This window comes from Erythranthe guttata, chromosome 10 (genome assembly GCF_056151865.1).
Source record: "Erythranthe guttata isolate IM_541 chromosome 10, IM_541, whole genome shotgun sequence".
Lineage (NCBI taxonomy): Eukaryota > Viridiplantae > Streptophyta > Magnoliopsida > Lamiales > Phrymaceae > Erythranthe > Erythranthe guttata.
This window is the reverse complement of record NC_142542.1, coordinates 8988437-9014339: the sequence shown is the minus strand read 5'-3', so window position 1 is coordinate 9014339 and position 25903 is coordinate 8988437. Positions and strand designations below refer to the sequence as shown.

At 37.8% G+C, this 25903-nt stretch overlaps 4 protein-coding genes across 4 annotated transcripts; 2 read left to right on the top strand and 2 right to left on the bottom strand.

Moving 5' to 3' along the window:
• Positions 1-5799: 5799 nt before the first annotated feature.
• On the bottom strand, positions 5800-6719 carry LOC148767446 (uncharacterized). The gene is made up of 2 exons (XM_088824627.1): positions 6447-6719; positions 5800-6398 (listed from the first exon to the last, which is right to left on the bottom strand). The coding sequence occupies exons 1-2, from the start codon at positions 6700-6702 to the stop codon at positions 5800-5802; spliced, it is 855 nt and encodes a 284-aa protein (XP_088680753.1). The 5' UTR covers positions 6703-6719.
• Positions 6720-10314: 3595 nt separating this feature from the next.
• LOC148767445 (uncharacterized) lies at positions 10315-11022 on the top strand. Its single transcript, XM_088824626.1, has 2 exons — positions 10315-10609; positions 10709-11022. The coding sequence occupies exons 1-2, from the start codon at positions 10315-10317 to the stop codon at positions 11020-11022; spliced, it is 609 nt and encodes a 202-aa protein (XP_088680752.1).
• Positions 11023-14560: 3538 nt separating this feature from the next.
• On the top strand, positions 14561-17135 carry LOC105966415 (uncharacterized). Its single transcript, XM_088824872.1, has 3 exons — positions 14561-15906; positions 15991-16443; positions 16520-17135. Exons 1-3 carry the CDS (start codon positions 15880-15882, stop codon positions 17096-17098), a joined length of 1059 nt encoding a protein of 352 aa, XP_088680998.1. The 5' UTR covers positions 14561-15879; the 3' UTR covers positions 17099-17135.
• Positions 17136-23017: 5882 nt separating this feature from the next.
• Positions 23018-24312, bottom strand: LOC148767444 (uncharacterized). Its single transcript, XM_088824256.1, has 2 exons — positions 23382-24312; positions 23018-23289 (listed from the first exon to the last, which is right to left on the bottom strand). Exons 1-2 carry the CDS (start codon positions 24205-24207, stop codon positions 23273-23275), a joined length of 843 nt encoding a protein of 280 aa, XP_088680382.1. The 5' UTR covers positions 24208-24312; the 3' UTR covers positions 23018-23272.
• Positions 24313-25903: the final 1591 nt, after the last annotated feature.

Sequence of the window (25903 nt, the reverse complement as noted above, 5' to 3'; positions counted from 1 at the left end):
ATGATTACCATTACTCACACTCAATCGCCATAATCCATCCTCCGTTGATTTTTTGCCAATTAACCTGAACGGACAAGAACGTTTCTTCAATAGTACGTGTCGTCGAGATTGATATTTTGCACACGTTCAAACATGATGTTTTTCTGATTTACAATGATTAATCAGTCGATGATTATGACTAATTGCTGTGTCTTTTGCCCACATGATTAACGCTTCTCTACTATCACACACAATACCACGTTCAAAGAAGTGACTATGATCGTGAGATTGTTCTCTTAGTTCTTGCATAAATATTTAAAATTAAAAGACAATATTTAAGGTATTTCGTAGAAAAACATACGAAATGTAACCTACATTTCGTGTAAACACACACGAAATAATAGCTTCCATTTCGTAGGTTTCACCACGAAATGTAAGCTTCCATTTCGTGTGATTGTCTACGAAACAAACAACTAACGATTTTAAGACATATTTCGTATAGTATTACACGAAATGTAAGCTTCCATTTCGTGTGTTATAACACGAAATCCCTAAAAACGTTGGAAATGAACAAAAAACGTATATTTTCACCTCAAAATCGAAGCCGTTGTCATCCATGTCGATAATACTTCTGCTCTAATTGATATTGGTCGAAAAATTACTAAAATTGAAAATTTTCAAGAATAAAAGGTTGAGAGTGTTTGAGAGAAGATTTGGATAAGATTTGAAAAAGAAAAAAATGAATTATTTTGCACTGCGAGTGGTAAAAACCGCACTGATAATAGCAAGCCCCTTACAAGAATGGTGTAAATCGCATTTTTTCAAGAGGCGATTTTGTGACAAGATTCTGACATTTAAAAGTCATCTGCAACATCAATCATTTATGCTAGAGGCGATATCACTATTTTATTCAATACATTTTCCAAATGTACAACAATTCAACTTTTTTTTTGAATGAAGTGTACATTAGTGGTACCCACTTCATTACGTTTTAAAATTTTATGGTTTATAATTTATTTTTGTTTCTTAAATTTTTAAATCTCCATTTAGTATTTTGCTTTTATTTATTTATAATACTTATATAATAAAAATTTTAAATGACACAATAGATATAAACTTTAGCGTACATTTAATTTAACTAAAAATAAATACAAAATAAACAAATTTTATAATAGTGAAAAAACAAATTCAATTACATACAACTAAATTTGATGCGTACAAATAGACGACCATGTCAGACATGTTTAGTTTTAGGGCTATTTACCCCTTGAAGTATGGTGTGTATAATACTTACCCCCTTCAAGTATCCAATATAACACTTACCCCTTCTAATCATAAAAGATTTTAAAATAATTGACATTAATAGAAAGGGTAAATTACACACACCCCCCTGAGGTAAGCTTAAATAACTGTAAGGTCCCTGTGGTATCGATAATTACACTCAGCCCCCTGAAACGTAGTCAGAAACTCTAATGGGATAATGAATTGGATACGTTATTCCGATAGGGTTCTAACGGACTATTGGTTTCAGAAAGTGGTGGAGACAACAAAGAGCTATGGGTGATTTAAGAAATGTTCGGGAATGTTCGGGGAGTGTCATTATCCCATTAGAGTTTCTGACTACGTTTCAGGGGGCTGAGTGTAATTATCGATACCACAGGGACCTTACAGTTATTTAAGCTTACCTCAGGGGGGTGTGTGTAATTTACCCTAATAGAAAATACATTAATAATCTTAATAAACAAATATGAAAAAAATTACACTACATCAAAAGTATTTATTTTATATAGCTAACAACAGTACATCATAAATAAACTTTTTATATTTTATTATTAATTATACTATATGCTATGATTAAAGGTATCTAGCAAATTTTATTTGAGGATATAAATGTATTTTTGATATTATTTATAATTGTATTTATGATTTAAATTAGTAGAATGGGGAAAGTTCTACATTTGATAGTTGAAGGCGGTAAGATAAGTGTTATACATCCCATAGTTAAACGTGAAATGTGGGGGCAAACTTTTTTTTTGGTGTTGTTTTTTAACCGAGTAATTAAAATGGGGTTGTTTTGAAATTCGTAACCAAATTGGGGTTGAGCGCCACTTCCCATGGAGGCACCGGTAGGAGGCGCCACCACAGCTGGCGCTTTCAATAAAAAAATATAATAATAATATGAAGCCGCCACGGTGCCTGGCGCCTTCAATATATGTATTTTTTCCCGCCTGAACTTTGTTTTGTCATTTTTAACATAGTTTTTTTTGAAGAAATAAAAAAATTCCAACTAAATTCATATTATATTTTATATATTTTTTTCATTAGCATTAAATTAATTGTTGCCTATTTTTAAGATTGAAAATTTTATTTTTATTTAATTAACACACTAAAATAGTGTACAATCTTAAAAACATGTAGACAAAAACAAAAGGAGTTATAGAAAATAAAAGAGTCATACAAAATAAATATGCCCAAAAGCAATAACAAAATGAGTTCTATAAAATAAAATTGGCACTATGAAGTCAGTGCCTATGTGAACCAGTGCCACATGCAGGTGCCCGTCTAGTCCTGCGCGGCCTACCATCTCGACGAATGTAGGTTCTGCTGTTACATCATCAACAAACTGGGTGTCATTCGCTGGATATGGAACATGGGAAACATTATACTGTGGTCGGATCCGCTCTTGGGGACTTGAGTATCCCAAGTTAAGCTCCAAATGTGGACCCCATGAAGAGAACCGAGTATCAATAGCAGGAGAATATGGGGTAGCTGGAGAATCGGACCATGGCATATCTGGAACGTAATCATTCGTAGATGGACCAACTAAATCTCTAAATGTGGGTACCTGAGATGTAGACGGACCGAACATATCCATAAATCCATGTGTAGTAGATAAATCTTCCATACCTCCAAGCACAGGAACATCTGCATAAAATGGTGTATGAGAAGCAAATGGACCGACAACATCTTCAGATGGAGGTACCGAAGATATAGATGCATAATAGTTCACCTCTCTCGTCTGTCTAACGTCATGCTCCAATTCAGTAGCTCTTTTGGCAGCGCTGGACCTTCTTCTGGTACGTCTATCTCGAAGCGGAGAAGGTATTGGAGGTATGGCAGGTATGGGAGGTAAGCAGGACGAAGCACCATCTCTACGTAGAAGTTGTGCCCCAACTGCATACATCCGTGTAGCGTTGTCCTGATACATATCATATATCCGATCGTCATCTCGAGACACTGCCCTAGCAGCAAGACTCATGGATATAAGTTGATTCCGCTGAAATAAAAGGTATTACATGTTTAAGAATTTTAAAAAACTGAATAAACAAATTGAAAAACATAAAAAATAATGGTTGGTTTGAGAAAAATACTAACCACAAGATCCAGTAAAATCGGATCTCCAACCTGAAAACCGATATCATCAAAATTGTAAATCGGTGATATCAAACGACGTGTGCGCCTCTCATACCACTCGTAGTATCCTGGATCTGTCTGAGGCCCACTAAACTCAATAAATGGATAGTCAACGGAAGAATCAAGTCGGCCATGCCATCTATCAACATCGATACGGTGAAAACGAGCCCAATCTCTCCCCCTGCACCTCGACGATCATAAGAATGCAACTTAATCTTAATATAGTGATCACTAGGATGTGGAGGTATATGTTGTACCCTCCCAAACTGACGTAGCACCCTATACTGACGATGCATCTCAACTCTCTCGTAAAATATAAGGGGACAACTCGACAACCAAAGTTGTGGATGCACTATCTTAGGATGCTCAACTAAAGGTACAAACTCAGGCTCTAGTTCACTAAAAGGCATTCATGTAAACTAGAATTTTTTTTTTTAATATATTGTTAAATAGACCACAAACATTAACGTAAATACAGTTAACTTATAATAACCTGATCCTAGAGCATCTGATCGAGCGTCGTACGATAAACACATATATTGTTTCGTGAGGACCGAGTGTAACTAGTAGGTCTGATCCAACTGTAATATCATATGAAAATTTGCAAAGTCAATATATTAATTTCATATAAATAAATTATTAGTACTAAGATGTTTACCGTGCACCATAAGGAGGGTGAGGATATGCAAGCCGACGGGGATCATCTTCTACGACTAGTAGTATTGCTGGAGTGAGTAAATGTATCCTCGACCATGCCCAACACTAATTATTAAACATAAAAAATATCAAAAACCGCAAGTATAATAAATTATTAATTTAAATTTTAAAAGTATTAAAAATCGTATTACCTGTAACAGAGTAAACACACCACCTAGATTAGTTTTCCTCTTATCCAACTCAACAGTGCCGCCTTGTTCCACAACTTTTCTAAGTAAAGCCCCAGATAGCTCACGATACAAATATCCAAGAACTGCACTACCCCAACTAAAAGTACGCACTACATCAAGATCTTCAAAAAGAAGAAGATACAACAACGGGATTGCATTTGAAGATGTGTCAGGACACATAACCCCCCAAGTAGCATGAACAATAAACACCTGGTATGCTGCTGAACACGCTGCTCCGTGCTGTCATCAGTAATCCTGCAATGTCGTAAATGTTCGGCCAGATCAGTTGCAAAGAGTCGTCTCCCTTTGAAAGATCTGTCTGGAGGAGCATATCCTAACCACGTCTGACAATAATCCTGCCACTGCTCTATCGACCATGGAATATCATGTCCAGTAACAGGTAGTCCATCAACAGGCATACCCCATAATAGTGAGACATCCTCCAGTGTCACTATCGCATCCCCTGCTCGAAAATGAAACGCGTGTGTCTCCGGGCGCCATCTCTCCACTAAAGCTGCAAAAAGATGCAAATCGACTACGAGAGGACCACATCGATATACTCCATAGAACCTAGTATCAATTAAGTACTGCATCACTCTAGGGTGTGGATCATCATCACCATCTCCTCCATATAAACCCCAAATCCAACTATCACAACGTCTCCCGCGCACAATATCATCCACGTTTGCCAAAGTAATCGATCTGGATACGTGCTCTGACTGGCGGTATAGCAATGAAGTGTCCCGCGAACCATAAACATACGTGACATCCATCATGTATAATGATATACATAGATACACTCGGATAATAATCACAAAGTGCAATAACAAATACACATTAATACATAGAACACTGAGATAATAAGCACAAGTGTAATAATAAATATACACTAATTAATAGAACACTCAGATAATAAGCAGAAGTGTAATAACAAATACACACAAATACATAGTTAGACTTAGATAATAAGCACAAGTGTAATAACAAATACACACTAATACATAGATAGACTCAGATAATAAGTACAAAGTGCAATAACAAATACACAAAGAGGATCCCAAATACAAAGTCAAACATGATAATTAGAAAATGCAAAGTCCATAACAATAGCTAACTAGAAAAAATGAAGCCAACATGACAAATAGACACTACTTAGTCCGACGTGAAAACTAGAAAATAGCAAGGTAACTAATACAAAGTGCAATGAACTACATAAATTATACTATCGGAGCCTTCTTGCTTGTTCCTCTCTTCTAGATTGTTGCCTCGCCCGTGTTTGTGGAACATCCATCTCATTTGGAATTCGACTGCGTCTTCGATCCCTAAGTAGTGTTGGATCATGAATTAGTTCAAAAGCAACATCCTCCCAATAGTGTTCACTCAACAGGGGTTGGAATATCCTAGAATAAGGGTTCACTAAACGATCCATCGTGTAGCAATCGTTCACATATACGAAGGCAGACAACATCCATTCATGGCACATGTGGAGGACATGACTGCATGGGATTCCTGCTAGTAACTATTTTCCACAAGTACAAGTTCGGTCCCTTAAACTCACGGTGTGTTTGTTGTTTCCACCTCCACTTGGACGAACTCTAGTCATTACCACGGCAAAGAGCTGTTGTTGATTAAACCGAGTCGTGAAACAACTAACAGAGTTGGCTTCATATGTCCTAGAAATGCCATAAGCATATGTAGACCACAACTGTCCGTTGTGAACCATCACACTAGCGTCGTGGAGACGAGTAAAAAAATACCTAACAATGCAGTTGAATGTGAGGTCAACAATTGTTGAGATGGGAAGTTTTCGAGTTCCCTTGAGTACACCATTATGAGCTTCTGACATGTTTGTAGTAAGTTGACCACAACGCTTGCCCCCATCATGTGCAAATGCCCATTTTTCTTGATCAATATCCTTCAAGTAGTTGTAAGCTTCAACATTCCGAGTTTTGATCACATTAAGAATGTGGTCAAACTTCCAAATTTGAGACTCCGCTTCCGCTGTGTAGCATAGATCCTTCAAATCAACACTCTTAAAACGTTTGTTGAAATTGGAGCCACGTGTCTCAAGCAAAACCTGTGAAAAAACATTAGGGGGAGCAAATTCGGGCAACTCCGCTAAAGCTCGTAAAATTCACGGAGCTCGATCTGAAATTACACAAACACTTTCTCCATCTAGAATTTCAGAAATTAGATGTCTTTGTAGCATTTGAAAAATCCACATCCAAGCCGTCGTGGTTTCATTGTCAATAAGAGTAAATGCAAGTGGTAGCACTTGGTTATTAGCGTCCAAACAAACGACAATTAGCAACTTGTGCTTGTACTTAGTGTAGAGATGAGTTCCATCCACACTAATAACTTTTCGACAGAACTTGAATCCATCCAAGCATGGCTTGAAGGCCCAAAAGAAGTACCTGATCATCTTCCGCGTTGGAATGTCCGTTGGTTTGAAAACTCACTTAATTGTCGTATTCGAGTTTATTCTATGGAGTGCCTTCATAAACTTGGGCAATTTGTTCACTGAGGACTTCCAAGTCCCGAACAAGTTCTATCTACAACGCTTCAAACCATACCAAGCTTGCATCTTCGAAAGTTGAAATCCTAATTGAGAACTCACAATATTATGTGCTTGTGTTATTTTGCAAGCTGGGTCATCTCGAACGGACTGAAGCAATAGTGAAGCAATGCAGTTGGTGTTCAAATTCCTGTGTTCATTTGACATTTCATCCATGATGCAATTGTGGGGCCCACCATATCTCGTAATAAGGAAGAATACTTTGCCCCATTTTTCAATTCGCCTCAACGACCATCTACAAGGCATTTCAGGTGTGCAATACTTGCACTTGACACTCCATAACTTCGGCTTACTTTCGACAACTGTCAATTCCAGCTTAGTAAATAGAATCGAAAGTCTCTCACCACGACACAAAGGCGTTTTTTGTCCTCAAACACCATCCCGACCTCAAGAATACCTCGATCGCTGTCGTAAAACTTATCATATCGGCCCCTTCCAACATCAACTGAATCTGCCGCCAATTCTGGAAACTACATCGAGAAAAATGGGATTGACTCATACAACGCCGGTTGTTCCTCTGCTTCCGCCTCATTGTGCTGCAACCTCCCGAACATCATCTTGTACGTCTTCATCTTCATTGTCGTCGTCTCCGTCATTGGATGGTCCGGATTTCACAGGATTCGCCCAAAGGAGTCTCCTATAGGGTCATCATCTTCGAAAATGTTTCGTCTCGTCGAACTCGACTCACTAACAAATCCCCCTAAATTACCATAGTTAATTGTATACGGATCTCTGTGCACCTCTCTCGCTCCACTAGTCTCACAATAGTTGGGGATGCCTTGTGTCGCCGCCAGAAAATCGGGAGTCACTTGTGGTTGTGAGAAGTTTGGTTCATTCAAATCAAATGCCTCTACGCTCACTTGTGGTGGGGCACTATCAATGTACTTCGGTTCAATCTCAACAAATGCTTCGATTGCCTCATTCCTTTCGCCGGATCGATATACATTTGTAAATCTTCATCCGTTGTCATCTCGGTAATCATCTATTTCATTCTTTCTCCATTATAAATGTAAGATTTGCAACACACTCTTAGACCAAACTGATTAACATCGACATCTAGACGTTGATACAACTTTGACAGAAACTGTGCGGAGGACAAGTCACGTTTAATTTGGAATGTTGTTTTGTGGGCAATACTATATTGCACTACCCAATCATTGGGAATTATGTGACCTCCAAAGTACACGTACACTTTAACATAATTTTTAGCCGCCATCAATCTTCAAAAGATTAAGGAGATAATTAATTATGGAGTATAAAGTTAACACACTAAGCAACTCATTAATTATTCACCCTAACCGACATATAAAAATAACTCATCAATCAAGATTAATTAATAATGAAGCACATTCGTTAAAAAATAATAATATAATCAAGCACATGCTTATAAAATATAAATAGTACTAATACATAGTATAAAATAAACTACTAACTAACTATGCACATGCTTCCTAAAAAAACACTAAGCACATGCATTAACAATAACTAATTAAAAAAAAAATTGGACATAGTTCATTTGTAATAAAAAATTATCTTGAGTGAAGAAATTGAGAAGATGACCCGATCTGCAACAATTGGGGGCAAAGAGCAAAGGCGGCGACTGGAGGAGCGGCGGCGATGGCGGGAATGAAGAGAAGAGAGGAGCTGACCGACGACGATTGGGGGCGGCGAGTCGGCGGCGGTGCAAACGGAGATAATAGTGGGGTCCCACGGCAGGACGGGTCGCCGGCTGTCGCCGAGAAAGGGGTCGCCGGAGGTTTTGTGTAGTTATTTTATTATTTTTGAGGTTTTATGTGGAATTTTTTTTTTTTTTTTTTTTTACAGACTTGAAAAGAGAGAAAAGCTGAGGAAGAAGCACGCTTAGAGGAGAGAGAGAAAAGGAGGCGCCAGTGTGTGAGGTGCCTTCGGTTAAATGCACGATCATCGAGGTGGGTTGGCTTCACTTCTGGCCGTCAGATCATTCACTGGGTTGGGCCGATCTTTAATCTACACCGTTAAAATTGAGTAATATTAAAATATAAAAAATATTACAATATTCAAATCCGAGATTTTAAAATTAATATGAAAAGGTTGAAAGCGCCAGTTGTGGTGGCGCCTCCTACCGGTGTCGCCTTGGGGAGTGGCGCTCAACCCCAATTTGGTTACCAACTTGAAAACAACCCATTTTAATTACTCGGTTAAATAACAACACCAAAAAAAAATTCCCTGTAAAATGTATATTTAACCCTTAGTTTAATCATTTATGTATGTGAATTTTTTTCTTTATTATGAATTTTATTTAGTTTTTATTATATAATTTTTTAAAATTAAATGTATGTTAGATTTTATATCTATTATGTCAATTTTGATTATTTTTTAATAACTTAGAAGAACTAAAATATAATATCTAAAAAATATTTTTAATTTATTTAAATAATAAAAACTTAAAAAAAATAAAAAAATAGTAGAATAATTCCACGGCATTAGATTGTAAGTTAAATAGGTTCTCTTTTGCAGTACACAAACAAAATACACACACATTCTCTCCTTATGAGAGGCTTTTTTTCTCTCTACGTGAGAGGCGGATCTCTCTTTCTCTTCTCATTTTTTCCCCTCTCTTTGGCTTTGAATTCCTTTTTGTTTTCTTCTCCGGTTGTTTCTGCAGATCTATTCGAATGATTTTTTTTTCTTTTGGTTGTTTTCTTGCCATTCAAGGCTTATTGCTAGGGTTTACATTCTTGTGGGTAGGGCTCCGCCATTCTCCATGAGTTGCCTTGTTTGGAACTGCTGGGATTTGGGGGGTCATCGGATAGTTCGTACCCTTGAAGATTTGATTCGTGTAAACAAACCTCACCTTATCTTCCTTGTTGAAACAAAATTATCCGATAGGAAGTTTGAGGCTATTAAGCAACGTTTGAATTTATATGGTGTGGCAGTGGATGCAGTTTTTCGGGAGGTCTGGCTATGATGTGGACTAAGGATGTGACAGTGAACTTACAAAGTTTCTCTAAATATCATATCGATATTCATATTATCGGAGAAGATGGGGCACCTACGTGGAGATTCACCGGTTTCTATGGTGATCCGATTGAGAAAGAGAGATCCAAATCCTGGAACATGCTTCGGCGTTTATCCACTTTGTCTCGAATACCTTGGCTATGTGCAGGAGATTTTAACGCTTTGGTGTGTCGATCGGAGAAAAAAGGGGGCACAGAAGCTAGTGTTAGAGCCATTGAGCTTTTTGGAGAGTGTATTCAGGAGGCCGAATTAAGCGATCTTGGTTTTGTGGGTTATCCGTTCACATGGTCGAATAATTGAGATTTTCCAAATTTGGTTGAAGAAAGATTGGACGGAGCTTTTGGCGACGATAGTTGGAGGGAGTTATTTCCCAATTTCCATGTTGTACATTTGGAGGCGTTGAACTCAGACCATCTTCCTGTTAAGATTATCTTGCATCAAAAAATTGTTATGAACAACAAAATGAAGAAGGGGTTCAAATTTGAGGTGATGTGGCTCAAAGATCCGATGTGTGAAAAAATAGTTGAGGACAGCTGCAAATCAAGCCCATTATTTTATGATAATATGCAATCCTGCAAAGCAGGGCTAAGAAAATGGAGCTCGGAGTCTTTTGGAGAAATTAAAAGAAGAACGTCCTTACTGAAGGAGAAGATTTTTGAGCTTAAGAAAGGATTCCGATCCGAGGAAAATAATAAGGAAATCAAAGAGCTATCTGAAGAAGTTGAGAAAATTTTGGACAAAGAGGAAATGATGTGGCGTTAGCGAGCTAAAACTCATTGGATCCGCGAAGGGGATAAAAATACCAAATTCTTCCATGCCAAAGCTTCAGCTCGACGTCGTGTGAATACTATCTTAGGGCTTCGAGATGAGGCTGGGGAATGGCGTCATAAAGATCATGACCTGGCAGAACTCATCCTAAACTATTTTCGTGACATATTCAAATCGAATCATCCTACTGAGGAGCAACTAAATGGGGTGCTTGCTGCTATTGATCAAAGAGTGGACATTAACATGAATAGAGCTCTAATGGATGATTATACAGAGGTTGAGGTGAAGGCAGCCTTGGACTCCATGCAACAACTGAAGGCGTCGAGCCCAGATGGTTTCCGGCCCTTTTTTTCCAAAAATATTGGAATGTATTGGGGGCTGATGTCACGAGATGGGTGCTAAATGTTCTTAATCTTGGTGCATCTCTTCCCGACTGCAATCACACCCATATTGTCTTAATCCCCAATACTCCAAACCAGAAAGGATGGCTCAATTACGGCCTATATGCCTTAGCAATGTGGTGTACAAGTTGGTATCAAAATGTATTGTAAATCGTCTTAAACCGTTGATGAACTCTATTATATCGGAGGCGCAGTCGGCTTTTATTCCCGGCCTATTAATATCTGATAACATATTTATCGCATATGAAGTGACACATTACATGAAGCGAAGTACAGCTGAGCATATGGCGGTGAAGTTAGATATGAGTAAAGCCTATGATAGGGTCGAATGGGATTTTCTGCGAAAAGTGATGATAAAACTGGGTTTTGATCATCAAGTGGTGGAGCTGATCATGAGATGCGTTACTACAGTTTCTTATTCATTTATTCTTAATGGGGGTTCGTTTGGACTGGTAACTCCGGAGAGAGGGCTTCGTCAAGGTGACCCAGTTTCACCGTACTTATTTCTTTTTAGCGCTGAAGCTCTATGCTCGTTGTTTAATCGAGAAAAATCAAAGGAGAACATCGTGGGGTTATCGGTGTGTAATGGAGCACCGAAAATATCGCACCTCATGTTCGCAAATGATACTATTATTTTTCGCAATGCTAATGCACATTCTGCCTTGAGCATTAAAAATATTCTATCAGATTATAAGAGTGCTTCGGGCCAAATGATTAATTATCAAAAATCAAGTATCGTCTTTAGTAAAAAAACGAGGAGTGAATCCATTGAGGCAGTACAATCGTTTCTCTCCATGACTATTGTGGACCGTCATGAGCGTTATTTGGGTCTTCCGTCAGTGATCGGCAAATCCAAAAGGTCAGTTTTTTTAAATATTCGGGACAATATTTGCCAAAGATTAAAAGGATGGAAAGAGAAGCGGTTGTCCAAAGGGGGAAAAGAAATTTTGCTTAAAGTTGTGGCTCTGGCAATTCATTCTTATGCAATGGGGAGTTTTAAACTCCCCTCATATTTTTATAAGGAGATCGAACAACTTATGGCCCGATTTTGGTGGAAAGATACAAAAGGGCGAGGCATTCATTGGGTAAAATGGAGAGAATTATGCAAAAGCAAGCAGTCCGGAGGTTTGGGATTTCGAGACCTCGAAGCTTTTAACATGGCTCTTTTGTCTAAACAATTGTGGAGATTATTAGAGACACCATCGAGCCTAATAAGTAGAATATTTAAGGCTCGGTACTATCCAAATTCGAATGTACTTGAGGTCAAACTTGGGTCCAACCCGTCCTATACGTGGAGAACTATATTAGGCTCAAAATATATCATTGATTATGGTCTACGATGGCGAGTGGGTAACGGAAAATCTATTTCCGTTTGGAGGGACAAGTGGTTGTCGAGGGAATTCACATTCAAACCAATTCCCTATAGAGGTGTTCTCCCATTGGACATGCGGGTTTGTGACTTGATTTTAGAGGATGATAATCAATGGAATATTAAGCTCATTAAAGAGCACTTTGTTGAAGAGGACTGGAAGGAAATTTTGTCTATTCCACTAGGGAGGGACGGAAATGAAGATGTGTTAGTTCGGCATTATAACAAAAATGGGCGATTTTCGGTTCGTAGTGCATACCATATTGCATATCGAGAAGAGGAGATGAACTTAAATCCAACATCTAGTAGCTCTTCCAGAAACAATGGGTTTAGCTGGAAGTGGCTTTGGGAAATGCAGCTCCCCACTAAAATCAAGATTTTTACATGGTGTGCATGCAATAACCTGCTTCCCACAAAAGATAACTTAAGGAAACGAAAAATTCTGTCGGATGACTTTTGTGCAGCGTGTATTACAGTTGGTGAAGATTTATCTCATAGCTTGGCTTTTTGCTCCTTCTCGAGACAAGTTTGGGCGTTAAGTAACATCCCGATGAAGGTGTATAATTGGGTAGGTACAACGGTGAAGGAATGGATCCTTTATATGAGGAGGTCGACGGATGACGGTCAATTCCGCAACTGCATCTTGATTTGTTGGGCGTTGTGGTCGTTTCGAAATAAAAAACTACATGAAGCAGTGGTAGTGGAAGCAATGGAAGTTGTTACTTTCGTTCGGAAATACGTTGAGATGTTGAATAGTCCTACTGCAAGAGTCCTTCATGTGACTAGATCCAATCCGATTCCCAAATGGAGACGCCCTGAGTCGGAAGTGATTAAGCTGAATTTTGATGCATCAGTAAACGTAGCGTTGGGAAGTGTGGGTATTGGAATAATGGCGAGGTCTCATATGGGAGAATGCATAGGTTGGTCGTCACATTGCTTGTTGCAAAGTCTTGGTCCAACGTCGGCGGAAGCTAAAGCTACATATTATGCGATGATCTTTGCACGAGAGAAAGGTTGGCGAAAAATTATTGTTGAAGGTGACTCAAGTATTGTAATATCATCGATTAATTGTGCCACAGAAGATCGATCAATGCATGGGACTATTATTGCAGATATTCTTGTTTCTAAGGGCTGGTTTGATGGGTTCTCTGCTAGGCATATTAATAGGAGGAAATCAAGTTGCTCATGAAGTAGCTCGACTTTCAATTAAGGGTCCATATCTTTTGACGATTCTTCCTTTGGTGATTCAAAATATAGTAAACTTTGAAGCTGAAGATTAATATAGACCAAGTTGTCTCTAAAAAAAAAATTAAATAAAAAATAAAAAAACTTAAATGACATAATTTAGGGTTCAAATCATGCTCCTCTTCCACTTCCCCATTTTGCAATCTGAAGTGTTAAATCCCACATTAATTTTACCAAATCCTGCATACAACAGAAAATATTTATCTCTCTAAAATCTTCTCTTCTCCTTCTCTACCTTTCTTCTTTTTCCCTATTTTTTTCACAAAATGACACACTAAAAATGTCCCTAGCATTCCAAGTTCCAATTTGAGAAAAATCTTCACGTGTCCAAACTAAAATAAAGTTGGAATTTGAGAAAAAAAAAATCGAATTGATATGAATTTGAATAATTAAAAAAGCTGAATGAAATTGAATAGATATTGAACTCATTTTTTATGATTATTCACGTAAAACATTAATGAATTTTGAGTGACTAGGATAAAATTATCTTAGAGAGAAGTTAGAAAGAATATGACTAGAGAGAGAATTTTTTTTTAATTATGTGTGGGATTTAGTAAATTTTAGTGTGATTTAGCACGCCCCTTTTGCAATATGGTTGCAATTTTAATTCAAACAAAATTTTCGTAAAAAATGTTTTATGCATTAGATTTTTTTTCCACATATAAAAGAAAAAAAATGGCGTTTCAGAAAAAAATAAGAGAAAAAAAACTATTCCAAATTACCAAAGTAGCCCATTTTCAGAAAATGAATAAATAAACAAATGAACGACCGAGATGGCTGCGTAGTAAAAATCACGGACTGTTATCACACTTTGCAGAGGTGATTTCTGCAAAAGCAGAAACCACCTCTGCAAGAAGCGATTTCTGCAAAGCAGCTTCCACTTTATTTCGGTCAACAATAATAGAGAGGAGGAGGTTGTGGGGTGGGGCCAATCTTGCATTTATTGGCAGGTGAAGTGGAGGGGAGTTTGCTTTTACTCCCTTCTCTTCTTCTTCATTCTTCACAAATTTTCAACACAGAATTTTCAACACAGGTATTCTATGAACTCTTTTTTTTTCTTTAGCAAATTTTTTAACTTTTTTTTTAAATAACGTTGTTTAATTTTTTTAAAACACGTGGTTGTTATTATAATGTTATATTAACTTAATCTGTTTATTTATATATTTTCAATTTTGTAACAGAAAATTATAAACTACAGGTATGTTTAGTTAGTTTTTTAATTTGTTTTTGAAATATTGTACTAATTTTAATTTCTTTTGCAGAAGGTGAAAGTAAAAATACGAAGGTATGTTCTAATATGTTTAGTATATGTAATTTTTTCATTTTAATTTGTAAAAAATTGAATGTACTTTTTTTCGTGTTTTATTTGTTGAGTTATTTCATAGTGTGTGGGTTGAAGAAACGGACCAATTTAATGATGTTGTTTGCTTAATTTTAAGTTATACTTAAAATTTAATTAAATATATATATAAATTTAATTCGTGAGTTGATTTATATATATATTTGTAGATAATTTTAGGTAATTTTACATTCTAGTTCCATTTTTATAAAATTAGTTAGTTTTCAACTTGTTTTTTGGTTGGAGCATAATTGCTAAAATAACATATAATTGAGTAGTGTGTGTTTTCAAATTTTTTTGTGTGAATTTTTTTTCCAACTTGTACTATTTTTTTTTTTTTTTTTTGTTAGATTGCAATTCAACGGGAGGATCGAGTTGTATCCAAAGAACAAAGTGATTGTTTAACATCTAATCATATACTAATTTCAGGTATTTTAAAGTGCTTTTTAAAAATTTATGACATGTTATTCATTGCGTAAAATGTGGTATAGTATAATTATTAGCATAATATAATTATGTTGTTTGGGTTTTGGAACTGTATATAATTAAAGAATTTTAATATTAATTGTTTGATAATAATTTTTTTAATTAATTATATTTGTTTTCACCATAAAAAATAGATGAATTTAATGGCACCTAATAAGAGCCGAGTCAAAGTAATCGTGTATACTTGGGGTAATATAATTCAAGATGATTGGTCGGTGGAATACGATTGTCCTCACAAAGCAATTTTTCGAATGAGAAGGATACTTCTTTCCAACTACTATTATCGAACTTTTTCGCTTATATGGGGATAGGGTTAACACATTGATTTAATATACGAACTTTGCATAACACATTGCAGTTGGTTGCATCCTTTGAGTTATGTTCACACTGTTAGTCATTCAGTTCGCATATATAGAACAATGCTTGATCAAATGTTGCCAAATCAGGTTCGTGAATTTGCTAATAATGTTGATAATGGTGTTGATAATAATGTTGATAATATTCGCAAATGTCCTAATATTTTTTTATAGTTCATTTGGATTCCATATAACACCACTGATGTTGAGTACCAAGAATTGGCTTCGGATTCGACGATTGTTTCACCATTACTTTGGATGTTTAGTTGTTCACTTATTTGTTATTCACGAGTGGAGATGCATCGTCTGAAGAGAGTATTACGACAGTTCGGGATGGTCCAGCCAATTCCGTCGCATCCTACGGATGTTGTTATTTCCAACAAATTACATGATTTGACTCGTCAAGGTCGATCGGGCCTGCATTGGAGCGAGTATTTGAGTACATATGTTGCTAAATGGCAACAAAGATTTCAGAATGTCGTCCCATTTCAACCAATCAATGGACAAGATACAGAGGATGGTTATGAAGCATGGTATGATGAGCACACTCGTCGTTTTATATCACCGATTGACGATTTGACGAGCATTGGTTTTCAGACTGGAGATCGGACAATTATGAATTTGGTGGTACGTAATTTTATGTCAATAATGCAATTACATACAACTACTCGATTTCTATAACTTATTTTATAATTTATTTCAGGCTACTCGACTAGCCTCAATGAACACCAATATACCAGAAATGCAGCCTATGATCAATATGCTCAACAGGACCGGGATGCCTTCTACGGGTGCCTCGAATGGAGGAAGAATGAGAACTCACAACCGCACTCAATGGTCTACAAGAGAAAGGAATGATTTCACCTCCCGAGATGAAGATGTGACCGGTCCTTCCACGTACCGAGATTATGCCGGTCCTTCCTCATATCGAGATGAGGCCGGCTCATCCACACATCGAAATGAGCCCGGTACTTATCCCGGTTCTACTGATGATGTTTATATTCCGACACCAGTAACTCCATACCAGCCTGCCATGAACATGCATTCAGATAGTGAATTTTTGGATCTCAGTTTAGGATATTACCAAGGTGACCATCCTACACATATGCATTTCAATATTTCTCCCGTTCCCTATCACCTCCAATCACCTCAAAGTCATTCTACCGAGAACTATGTTGCCGATGCTATTGAAGAGGATATTGCGCAAGAACCTGTGGGTAGAGTGCGTAGAAACAAGCGTCCGCCTAGAGGTGGGACCGGTGGATATCTCGGACGTCATTGATGCTTTTTTTTTAGTAGTTGACATTGTGTATTTTATATCTATGTATTCTTACATTTATCTAATTTTTATTTAATTATGTATGACGTTAAATTTTAAATTCTCAATTTAGAAAAGAAAAAAAAAACTATAATATTATATATATATATATATATATATATATATATATATATATATATATATATATATATATATATATTGTTGTAAATAATATGGAAATATGGGTCTTCCTATCTTAACACGTGAGAAGTTGTAACCTCCATTCCACTATAGATTCTCAATTTCTCACTACCCCATTATCCCCACACATTGTAGTGGTTGTAACTCCTATGTAACTCGTTTGTAACTTCCGGTGGATTACATCTATATAAATGAGAATCTCCTCTCCCCTAAATACCCACAATTATCACTCTACGGATCTTGTTTACTTGTGTTCTCTCATTCTCTCTCTATTATTGTTATTATGTTCTTATGTGTTTCCACAATCACAAACCAAAGAGTTAGATTAAATAGACGATTTTACAACACGTTATCAGCACGAAGTGCTCGTCGTTATTGTGGAAAGACAATTGTTCGTGGGGCAAGGATACTCAAAGAATTCGAGGTGCTCGTGGAAAGGTAATTGTTCATGGACAAGGTTACTTGGAGAACTTGTGACGCAGGTTTATATGTGAAACGGTAATCTCGGAAAAATATATTAATACCCTTCGTTATATTTGGATTTAAGCATTTCAAATAAACTTTAATCTCCTTGCAATGTTGATTTCGTAAGAGATGCATGATAGATCTATTTAATGGCATGAAATATGTGAATAAAATTTATGTTCAAGTCATTACTTAATTTATACCGTGGATAATTTGAATATATGATCTGATTGGTAATCTTTATTCTATAATGTGATTAAAATGTCTTGTTATTTCATATAATAATTGTTCTAAGCATATGAAATACTATTTTATTATTCGGCAAAAGTATTGTATGTTCAAATATGAAATACTGTCATGAATTTTGCCGTCTCAATCATGCTATATGATTGTATGTATTTTGCTATATGTGATGATTCAATGTTTGAGATTCAAAGTGATGAAATCTGGTATATATTCTTTTGTCTCGTGCTCTTAACGTATTATCACTTATGCCTAATGTGATTGTATGAATTCTGCGTTATAGATATGATTAGGTAATTGGTAATTAACTATCTCAGTCATTTCAAATTGGTTCATGGAATTTGTATGAGTTATAATACATGATAATTATGATTTATATCATGACAAGTTATACGGTTTTGGTTATCTTTTATACCAATATTAGAGCATGCTATATGTCTTTAATGTTTGACAAATTTTCATTGTCTTAATTGCATGAAAACATTGGTGCATCTCTAATGGAGAATTCTATTCAATCGATCCATCATTTATCTACCATATGTAATTTTGTGATAAAAAAAAATGGTAAGCAATATTTCGTTTGTCGTTATGGTTTATCATATGAAATCCATGAATGTGTATGGGTTGGAGATCGTGCATGTATACGCAGCGGAATTTAAAAATTTTAGATCGAACTAGTTTCGATTACATGCAAAACTAATCACATAGTCAACGTACCTTAACGCTTCCGCCATACATATGGTAATTATCGATTTAATTGAAAAATACATAAAACCGAAAATCACGAGACATGCTTGTTCATCATTCAATGAAATCGAAACACGTAATCACATATTACTCACAATCATAAATTTTAATTCATACAAACATGCTCGAATTAATTTACGGAAGTTTCGATTTATTTACCTCTTGTAGCGTGAGATTTCGACGAATCGAAACCTAGAACGAATCACGTACAAGCTGCAAATTACCAATCCTCGGGGCTGCAATTCACGGCTGGAACAAGCTGATCCAGCAAGCGACGAACGGCGGTGAACGGCAGCAGCAACGGCGGCGCGTGGCAGCAGCAGCGGCGGCGCGTGGGCGGCGTAGCGGCGCGTGCGGCGGTGCAACGGCGGTGCGTGGATTCGTCGGGGCAGCAGCTCCTCTCCAATTAGGTTTCACCTCGTATTTTCGACCAACTCGAACTACAGGACTAGATGTAAACGAGTTAGATAACAACACGAATAAAACGAAGGCAAAAGAGGAGAAAACCGGCGGTGTTTCCGGCGGTGGTCGGCGGTGGCGCGTCGGGGCAGCAACGGCCGAAGGGGGCTGAGCGGCTAGGGTTTTGGTGCTGAAAATCTGATCTCAAACTCTTGTTTGAGGTCTATTTATACCTAGGGTTTTCAACCCTAGCGGGCTTAAGTCATTGGGCTTGACCCACTGATGCATTAAGCCCATCCCCTTGTCGGCCTCGTTTCTAATAAACGATCGTCCACAAAATTATAACAAAATTATATTTGTGACGAGCTCAAAGTCCTCCTCGATACGAGTGCCTCTTCGAAATTTCCAATTTCCAAAATTGGAAACTTCCACTTCAGTGGACTTGCTAAATCGGGAAACTTCCCAATTTATAAAGTTCACTAAATTCCGCATGTCTCTCTTTCTCTACGTTTATTCCAATTCGCAATTCACAATTACGAATCTTGGATTCAATCATATCGACATCCAATCGTTCAAAGATTAACACATTAATCTATGCTTGTTGTTATCAAGGATCTATATTACACGAGAAGTGTGACCCTCAATGGTTCAGGTGTATGCTAGCCGTGGGCTCACAACTCTTTGTGATTCGAACAACACATTGTTCTTATACGAACTCCTCCCAAGAGTCCCGATTAGAGTAAAACTCATTTTACCTAATCCCCGATCAAGTCGGTGCCCAACGAATCAAGATTGGCGTCTAGCAACTACGCATCATGATTCCCTAGATACAAGTGAAGTGCCTGCAAGAACCTTATGATATAGTTAGCGTACAGTACGATCCTTTCGTAGCACATGTCCCGATTGAACTAGAGGCATTGGTTCACCGAGACCTCTTATAAAGTTCAATAACCGTGCGAACGTTCTAGGTATTATAAATCCGTTCGTGTGCGACTTAGGGAAACACATTTCCCTAATCACCCCACTATCAACTCTGGCCAGAGATTCCATGGATTATAAACCGTCAGAACACACAGGACATCCATGACTACTCAAGCGCTCGAATCCCCTACTACAATGCACAGACTTCACACTAGATTTCGGATTGCACGAACGTTGGCCCTTGGAGCGGTCCGCGGTGGGACTCAGGGACAGGTCACGATACAATCGGTCCTCTAGTGAAGTCACGGTGATGTCTGGGTCTTAAGGACTAATGGTGTACAACTATATCTTAGAAACCTATTACTCGATGAATGAGAACCACTTATAGATTTCTAGGGCGAGGGAGTTCAGTGAACTCATCCAGTATGAGCACCCACTCAAGTATGCCGATGTCACAACACCGAGGACTGATGAGACGCAGTACACATACACTAAGTGCTAGTCTCAAAAGGGAAAGGCCGGTATCCTCATTATTGGCGTAACCCATCGACTAGGAACAAGGTTTAACAGTTACATTACATTGCTGAGTTATCTCACGATTCTACTAGATCAACTCACAGTAATAGAGTAACTCGTTAGGACTATATCTATGCTGCTTGCATGGGATAACAGATATAGAATGCCAAATAAGATATTTTATTATTACGAACGAAAAACGATTGTTTTATTACAAGGAAAAGAGAAAGACCACAACCACAAGTTGGCTTGCCGGTCACCTACTCTAACAATCTCCCACTTGACCTAAAGCCAACTACTCATAAATCTAAGTCCCATCGACTCTCGATGTTTCTCGTGGACTGATCCTGACAATGGGCTGGGCCGGGGTCGGACTGATATCTGCTTGTGACGCTCACAGCATACGCAATATCAGGTCGTGTACACAGCATGCCATACATTATGCTTCCTATAGCGGATGCATAAGGTGTCCTTTTCATCTCCTCGATTTCCATTTGCGTTTGAGGACGCATGGATTTCGAGAGACGAACCCCATGGGACATTGGCAAGAATCCCTTCTTGGATTCTTCCATGCTAAACCGTTTGAGAACGGTGTCTATGTACATGGATTGGGACAAGCCAAGCAATCTCCTCGATCTATCTCTATAGATCCGTATTCCCAATACGTAGGATGCTTATCCCAAATCCTTCATCGAGAAACGTGTGGATAACCATACTTTAGTCGACTGCAACATCCCTACATCATTCCCACTAACCTTCTTGTAGACACAAGGCTCCTCTGGGTTTTTCACAAATTCAAACTCTTTGATAGTTGTGTCGAACCTTTTGTTCCAACTACGGGATGCTTGTTTCAATCCATAAATGGATCGCTGGAGTTTGCAAACCTTTTGCTCATCTCCAGAAGATATGAAGCCTTCCGGCTGCGCCATGTAAATTTCTTCCTCAATGTCCCCATTAAGGAAAGCGGTCTTCACATCCATTTGCCATATCTCGTAGTCATACCACGCAGAGATGGCCAGGAAAATCCTAATGGACTTAAGCATAGCAACTGGAGAGAAGGTTTCCTCATAGTCAACTCCTTGCTTTTGAGTATAACCCTTCGCTACCAATCTAGCCTTGTAGGTCGATACCTTTCCATCTACTCCAATTTTCTTCTTATAGATCCACTTGCAGCCTATGGGAACAATTCCCTCGGGTGGATCTACCAAGGTCCATACCTTGTTGGAGTACATAGAGTCCATTTCGGATTTCATGGCATTAAGCCAATGTCCCTTGTATGTATCCGATACAGCTTCGTTGAAAGTTCTAGGATCACATCCTTGGTCAACTTCATCAACGAGGAATAACCTATCGGGCGCTCTCCGAACTCTTTCAGATCTACGCAGCGACGGTTCATGAGGTATGTTAGTGGTTTGTTGAATTGGTTCATTATCTGATTGTTGTGCTTGAACTTCAGATTGTGGTTCTCGAACTTCTTCGAGATCAACTACACTGCCCTTTCTATCCGATAGAAATTCCTTCTCAAGGAACACGGCATTTCTCGAGACGAACACCTTTGCCTCGGAAACATAGTAGAATTCGTATCCCATGGAATCATCGGGATACCCCACAAAATAGCATAGGTCGGATTTTGTATCCAACTTATCTCCCACTAGCCGCTTCACGTAAGCGGGACAACCCCATATCCTAATATGTTTAAACGTGGGTTTCTTGGAGTGCCAAAGTTCATAAGGTGTGGAGTTAACTGCTTTGGTATTAACCCTATTCAGCAAGTACACGGCAGTCAGGAGTGCATGACCCCACAGGTATGCCGGTAGCTCGGTGAACCCCATCATAGATCGAACCATGTCTAACAGTGTTCGATTCCGACGTTCGGAAACTCCATTGAGTTGAGGAGTTCCAGGAGGAGTCCATTGAGAAAGAATCCCATTCTCTTTAAGATAGTCTATAAACTCAGTACTTAAGTATTCGCCACCACGATCGGATCGTAGTTTCTTAATACGTCTACCGAGTTGGTTTTCTACTTGGTGTCTAAAATCTTTGAACTTTTCAAAAGTTTCAGACTTATACTTCATTAAGTACACGAAACCATACCTAGAATAATCATCGGTAAAGGTAACGAAGTAGTTAAAACCACCCCTAGCACTAACGCTTAGTGGACCACACACGTCTGAATGGATCAAATCCAAAAGACCCTCGGCTCGTTCCATCTTCCCTTTGAAGTGAGTCTTGGTCATTTTTCCTTTAAGGCAGGATACACAAGTTTGAAGTGATTTAACGTCCTCCGAGGAGAACATTCCTTCACTAACAAACTTGTTCATCCTTCTCAAGGAAATGTGACCTAGTCGAGCGTGCCAAAGTTGTGCGGGGTTAAGACTTATATCTTTTCGTTTTGCTGATATAACGTTAATAGGTATTTCACTTGGATTCAGTTCATATAAGTTGTTTATAAGTTGTCCCTTACAAATCATATTTTGTTCCTTTTGTATAATACAAATCGAATTTCCAAAAACAAAAGTAAAACCTTCATTATCCAAAACAGGAATAGAAATAAGGTTTCGAATAAGTGACGGAACAAATAAACAATTGTTCAAAACAATGGAAAAACTAGAATCCAAAACAGAAAGATAAATTGTCCCAATGGCTTCAGCAGCAACTCTTGCTCCGTTGCCCATTCTTAGGTAGGTCTCACCCACATTAAGCTTCCTACTTCTTGTCATGAGCTGCAAATCATTACAAAGATGTGAGCCACAACCAGTATCCAATACCCAAGCAGAAGATTTAACGGACAAGTTAACTTCAACTAAATACGTACCCTTTTCAGAACGTTTCTGATCGAGGTAAGCCTTGCAGTTGCGTCGCCAATGGCCCTTCTTTCCACAATGATGGCAAGCGTCGTCAACTTGCTTGGTGACCTTGTCATTCTTCACTCCGCTCGACTCGCCCTTCTCAAGTTTCTTGCTCGGGCCGAAACTTCTTTCTTTCCTTTTCTTCTGGAAAGAACCTTTCTTCACAGAAGGAGCAACTAGGAGAACAGATTTCTCCTTCTTGATCGTGGACTCATAGCTGACCAACATGTTCAACAACTCATCCAATGGTGGATCGAGCTTGTTCATGTTGAAGTTCACTATGAACGATTCATAAGAACTAGGAAGGGACAGTAGGATCAAATCCACCGAGAGCTCGGCCGGGAGGGTGACATCAAGGTTCACCAACTTCTCAAGGAGAGTGATCATCTTGAGACCGTGTTCGTGGACCGAAGCCCCTTCACGCAGCCTCATGGTGATCAACTCCTTGGTAGCTGAGTACCTCGATGCCCTAGTATTCTCACTGTACATGCTTTCAAGATGATGCTTGATATCATAAGCATGCACGTGAGACTCATACTTCCTCGCGAGCTCTGGCACCATGGATGCTAGCATGTAGCACCTCGCATGGAGGTCGTCCTTCTTCCATGCCTCGAAAGTGGCAGTCTCGTCAGCAGTAGCAGTCGCAGGAAGAGCAGCGGGGGGACGTTCATTGAGCACATAGAGACGTTCCTCGACTTGGAGCACAAGTTTCAGATTGCGAAGCCAATCCAAATAGTTTGGACCGGTGAGTTTGTTTTGGTCGAGGATTGAGGAAAGGGGATGTTTGGACATGGTTGCTGAGAAAATTTTAAGAAGACAATAATTAGAGTTTAGTTCGTAATAATCGTTACAATTAAAATTTTGGACTTTTATGTTTTAATTGTTATCCCACTAATTTTATCGAATTCCACCACCCTCTAGCAGACAATCGAGAAAACTTATTTTTCTTTAATGGGCTTTAGGTACAATAGCGCTAATGTAACCCGTAGTTAATCTATCCCGATTACATAAGCCTAAAGGTAGAGTACTATCAATCACATCACTATGTGACCCTAAAGATCGATTTACCTCACACTTGATAATGACCTAAGTTAATCTAGCGAATATCAAAATCTTCGTGTGTCAAGTCTAGCCTACCAATATGAGATGTCATAGATCCAACTATATCAAACTAATGCAATCCCTAGTTAATCTAGCCGATCACATTAATCCAACATAATTTTATCTATGACCGTATCTCCATCTAATGTCAATTAAATTACAGCTTATCCCACAATAGCACTCCCCGCTAACACGGCTTACTGCACTATTATGAGAGGCTACACATAATTTAATTGTTGGTAGAAGGAAAGAAAAAATTCAACAATTTGGTTTTTCTTTATAGCTTGATAATTATTCTTAATTAAGAATGAGGGATTTTATTTATTAAATCTTATTAGCTCATCGGAAGTTTTAGGTTATGATCGTTTGTGATTCCTACAACTATGTTCTCTAGGTATGTGGAAACGCATATTGATCCTAAGAGAGACATACGATCATCATCGTACTTAATCACAATTATTCATCTCATGAATTAATTAATTAATACGATAAATTGCAAATATAATTAACGGACCTCCTTCATTCATAAATCATTCAAATAAGAATGAAGCCCATTAATTATTTGCCATCTAATTTGTGTTCCATTAATTAAACTAATTTAACGATTAAATTAAATAATTAATCCAACACTATTCTTTGAATTCAAATTAAATTAATGGATCAATTATCTAATTTGGGTTTAATTGATAAATAATTTCAAAAATTAAAAATCAATTAATTTTTAATATTAATTTCAGAAAATCAAATTAGAATTTTTTTTTTTTTTTTTTTTTGTGCTGACCGGACCGGTCGGACCGGTCCGACCGGACCGGTTCGGTCAGCTGAAAAATAGCAGCAAAAATCGAATTTTTTCAAAATTAAAAATTTTAATATTTTCAGAAATATTCAAAATATTTAATTAATATTAAAACACCCAATTAGATAACACCAATAATTCAACAATTCAACAAATCGAAGCATGCTTTCGAAAGCGATAAACACGTTGACAAATAAACGATTAACCCGTGGCTCTGATACCACTGTTGGAGATCATGCATGTATACGCAGCGGAATTTAAATTTTTTAGATCGAACTAGTTTCGATTACATGCAAAACTAATCACATAGTCAACGTACCTTAACGCTTCCGCCATACATATGGTAATTATCGATTTAATTGAAAAATACATAAAACCGAAAATCACGAGACGTGCTTGTTCATCATTCAATGAAATCGAAACACGTAATCACATATTACTCACAATCATAAATTTTAATTCATACAAACATGCTCGAATTAATTTACGGAAGTTTCGATTTATTTACCTCTTGTAGCGTGAGATTTCGACGAATCGAAACCTAGAACGAATCACGTACAAGCTGCAAATTACCAATCCTCGGGGCTGCAA

Coding starts and splice junctions, on each gene's coding strand:
- LOC105966415 (XM_088824872.1), top strand. CDS start 15,880: ATGCTTGATCAAATGTTGCCAAATCAG. Junction 15,907..15,990: donor ATCAAATGTTGCCAAATCAG/GTTCGTGAATTT, acceptor ATTTTTTTATAG/TTCATTTGGATTCCATATAA. Junction 16,444..16,519: donor GGACAATTATGAATTTGGTG/GTACGTAATTTT, acceptor AATTTATTTCAG/GCTACTCGACTAGCCTCAAT.
- LOC148767444 (XM_088824256.1), bottom strand. CDS start 24,207: ATGTCCAAACATCCCCTTTCCTCAATCCTCGACCAAAACAAACTCACC.
- LOC148767446 (XM_088824627.1), bottom strand. CDS start 6,702: ATGATCAGGTACTTCTTTTGGGCCTTCAAGCCATGCTTGGATGGATTC. Junction 6,399..6,446: donor TGAAATTCTAGATGGAGAAA/GTGTTTGTGTAA, acceptor TACGAGCTTTAG/CGGAGTTGCCCGAATTTGCT.
- LOC148767445 (XM_088824626.1), top strand. CDS start 10,315: ATGAAGAAGGGGTTCAAATTTGAGGTGATGTGGCTCAAAGATCCGATG. Junction 10,610..10,708: donor CAAAGAGGAAATGATGTGGC/GTTAGCGAGCTA, acceptor ATACTATCTTAG/GGCTTCGAGATGAGGCTGGG.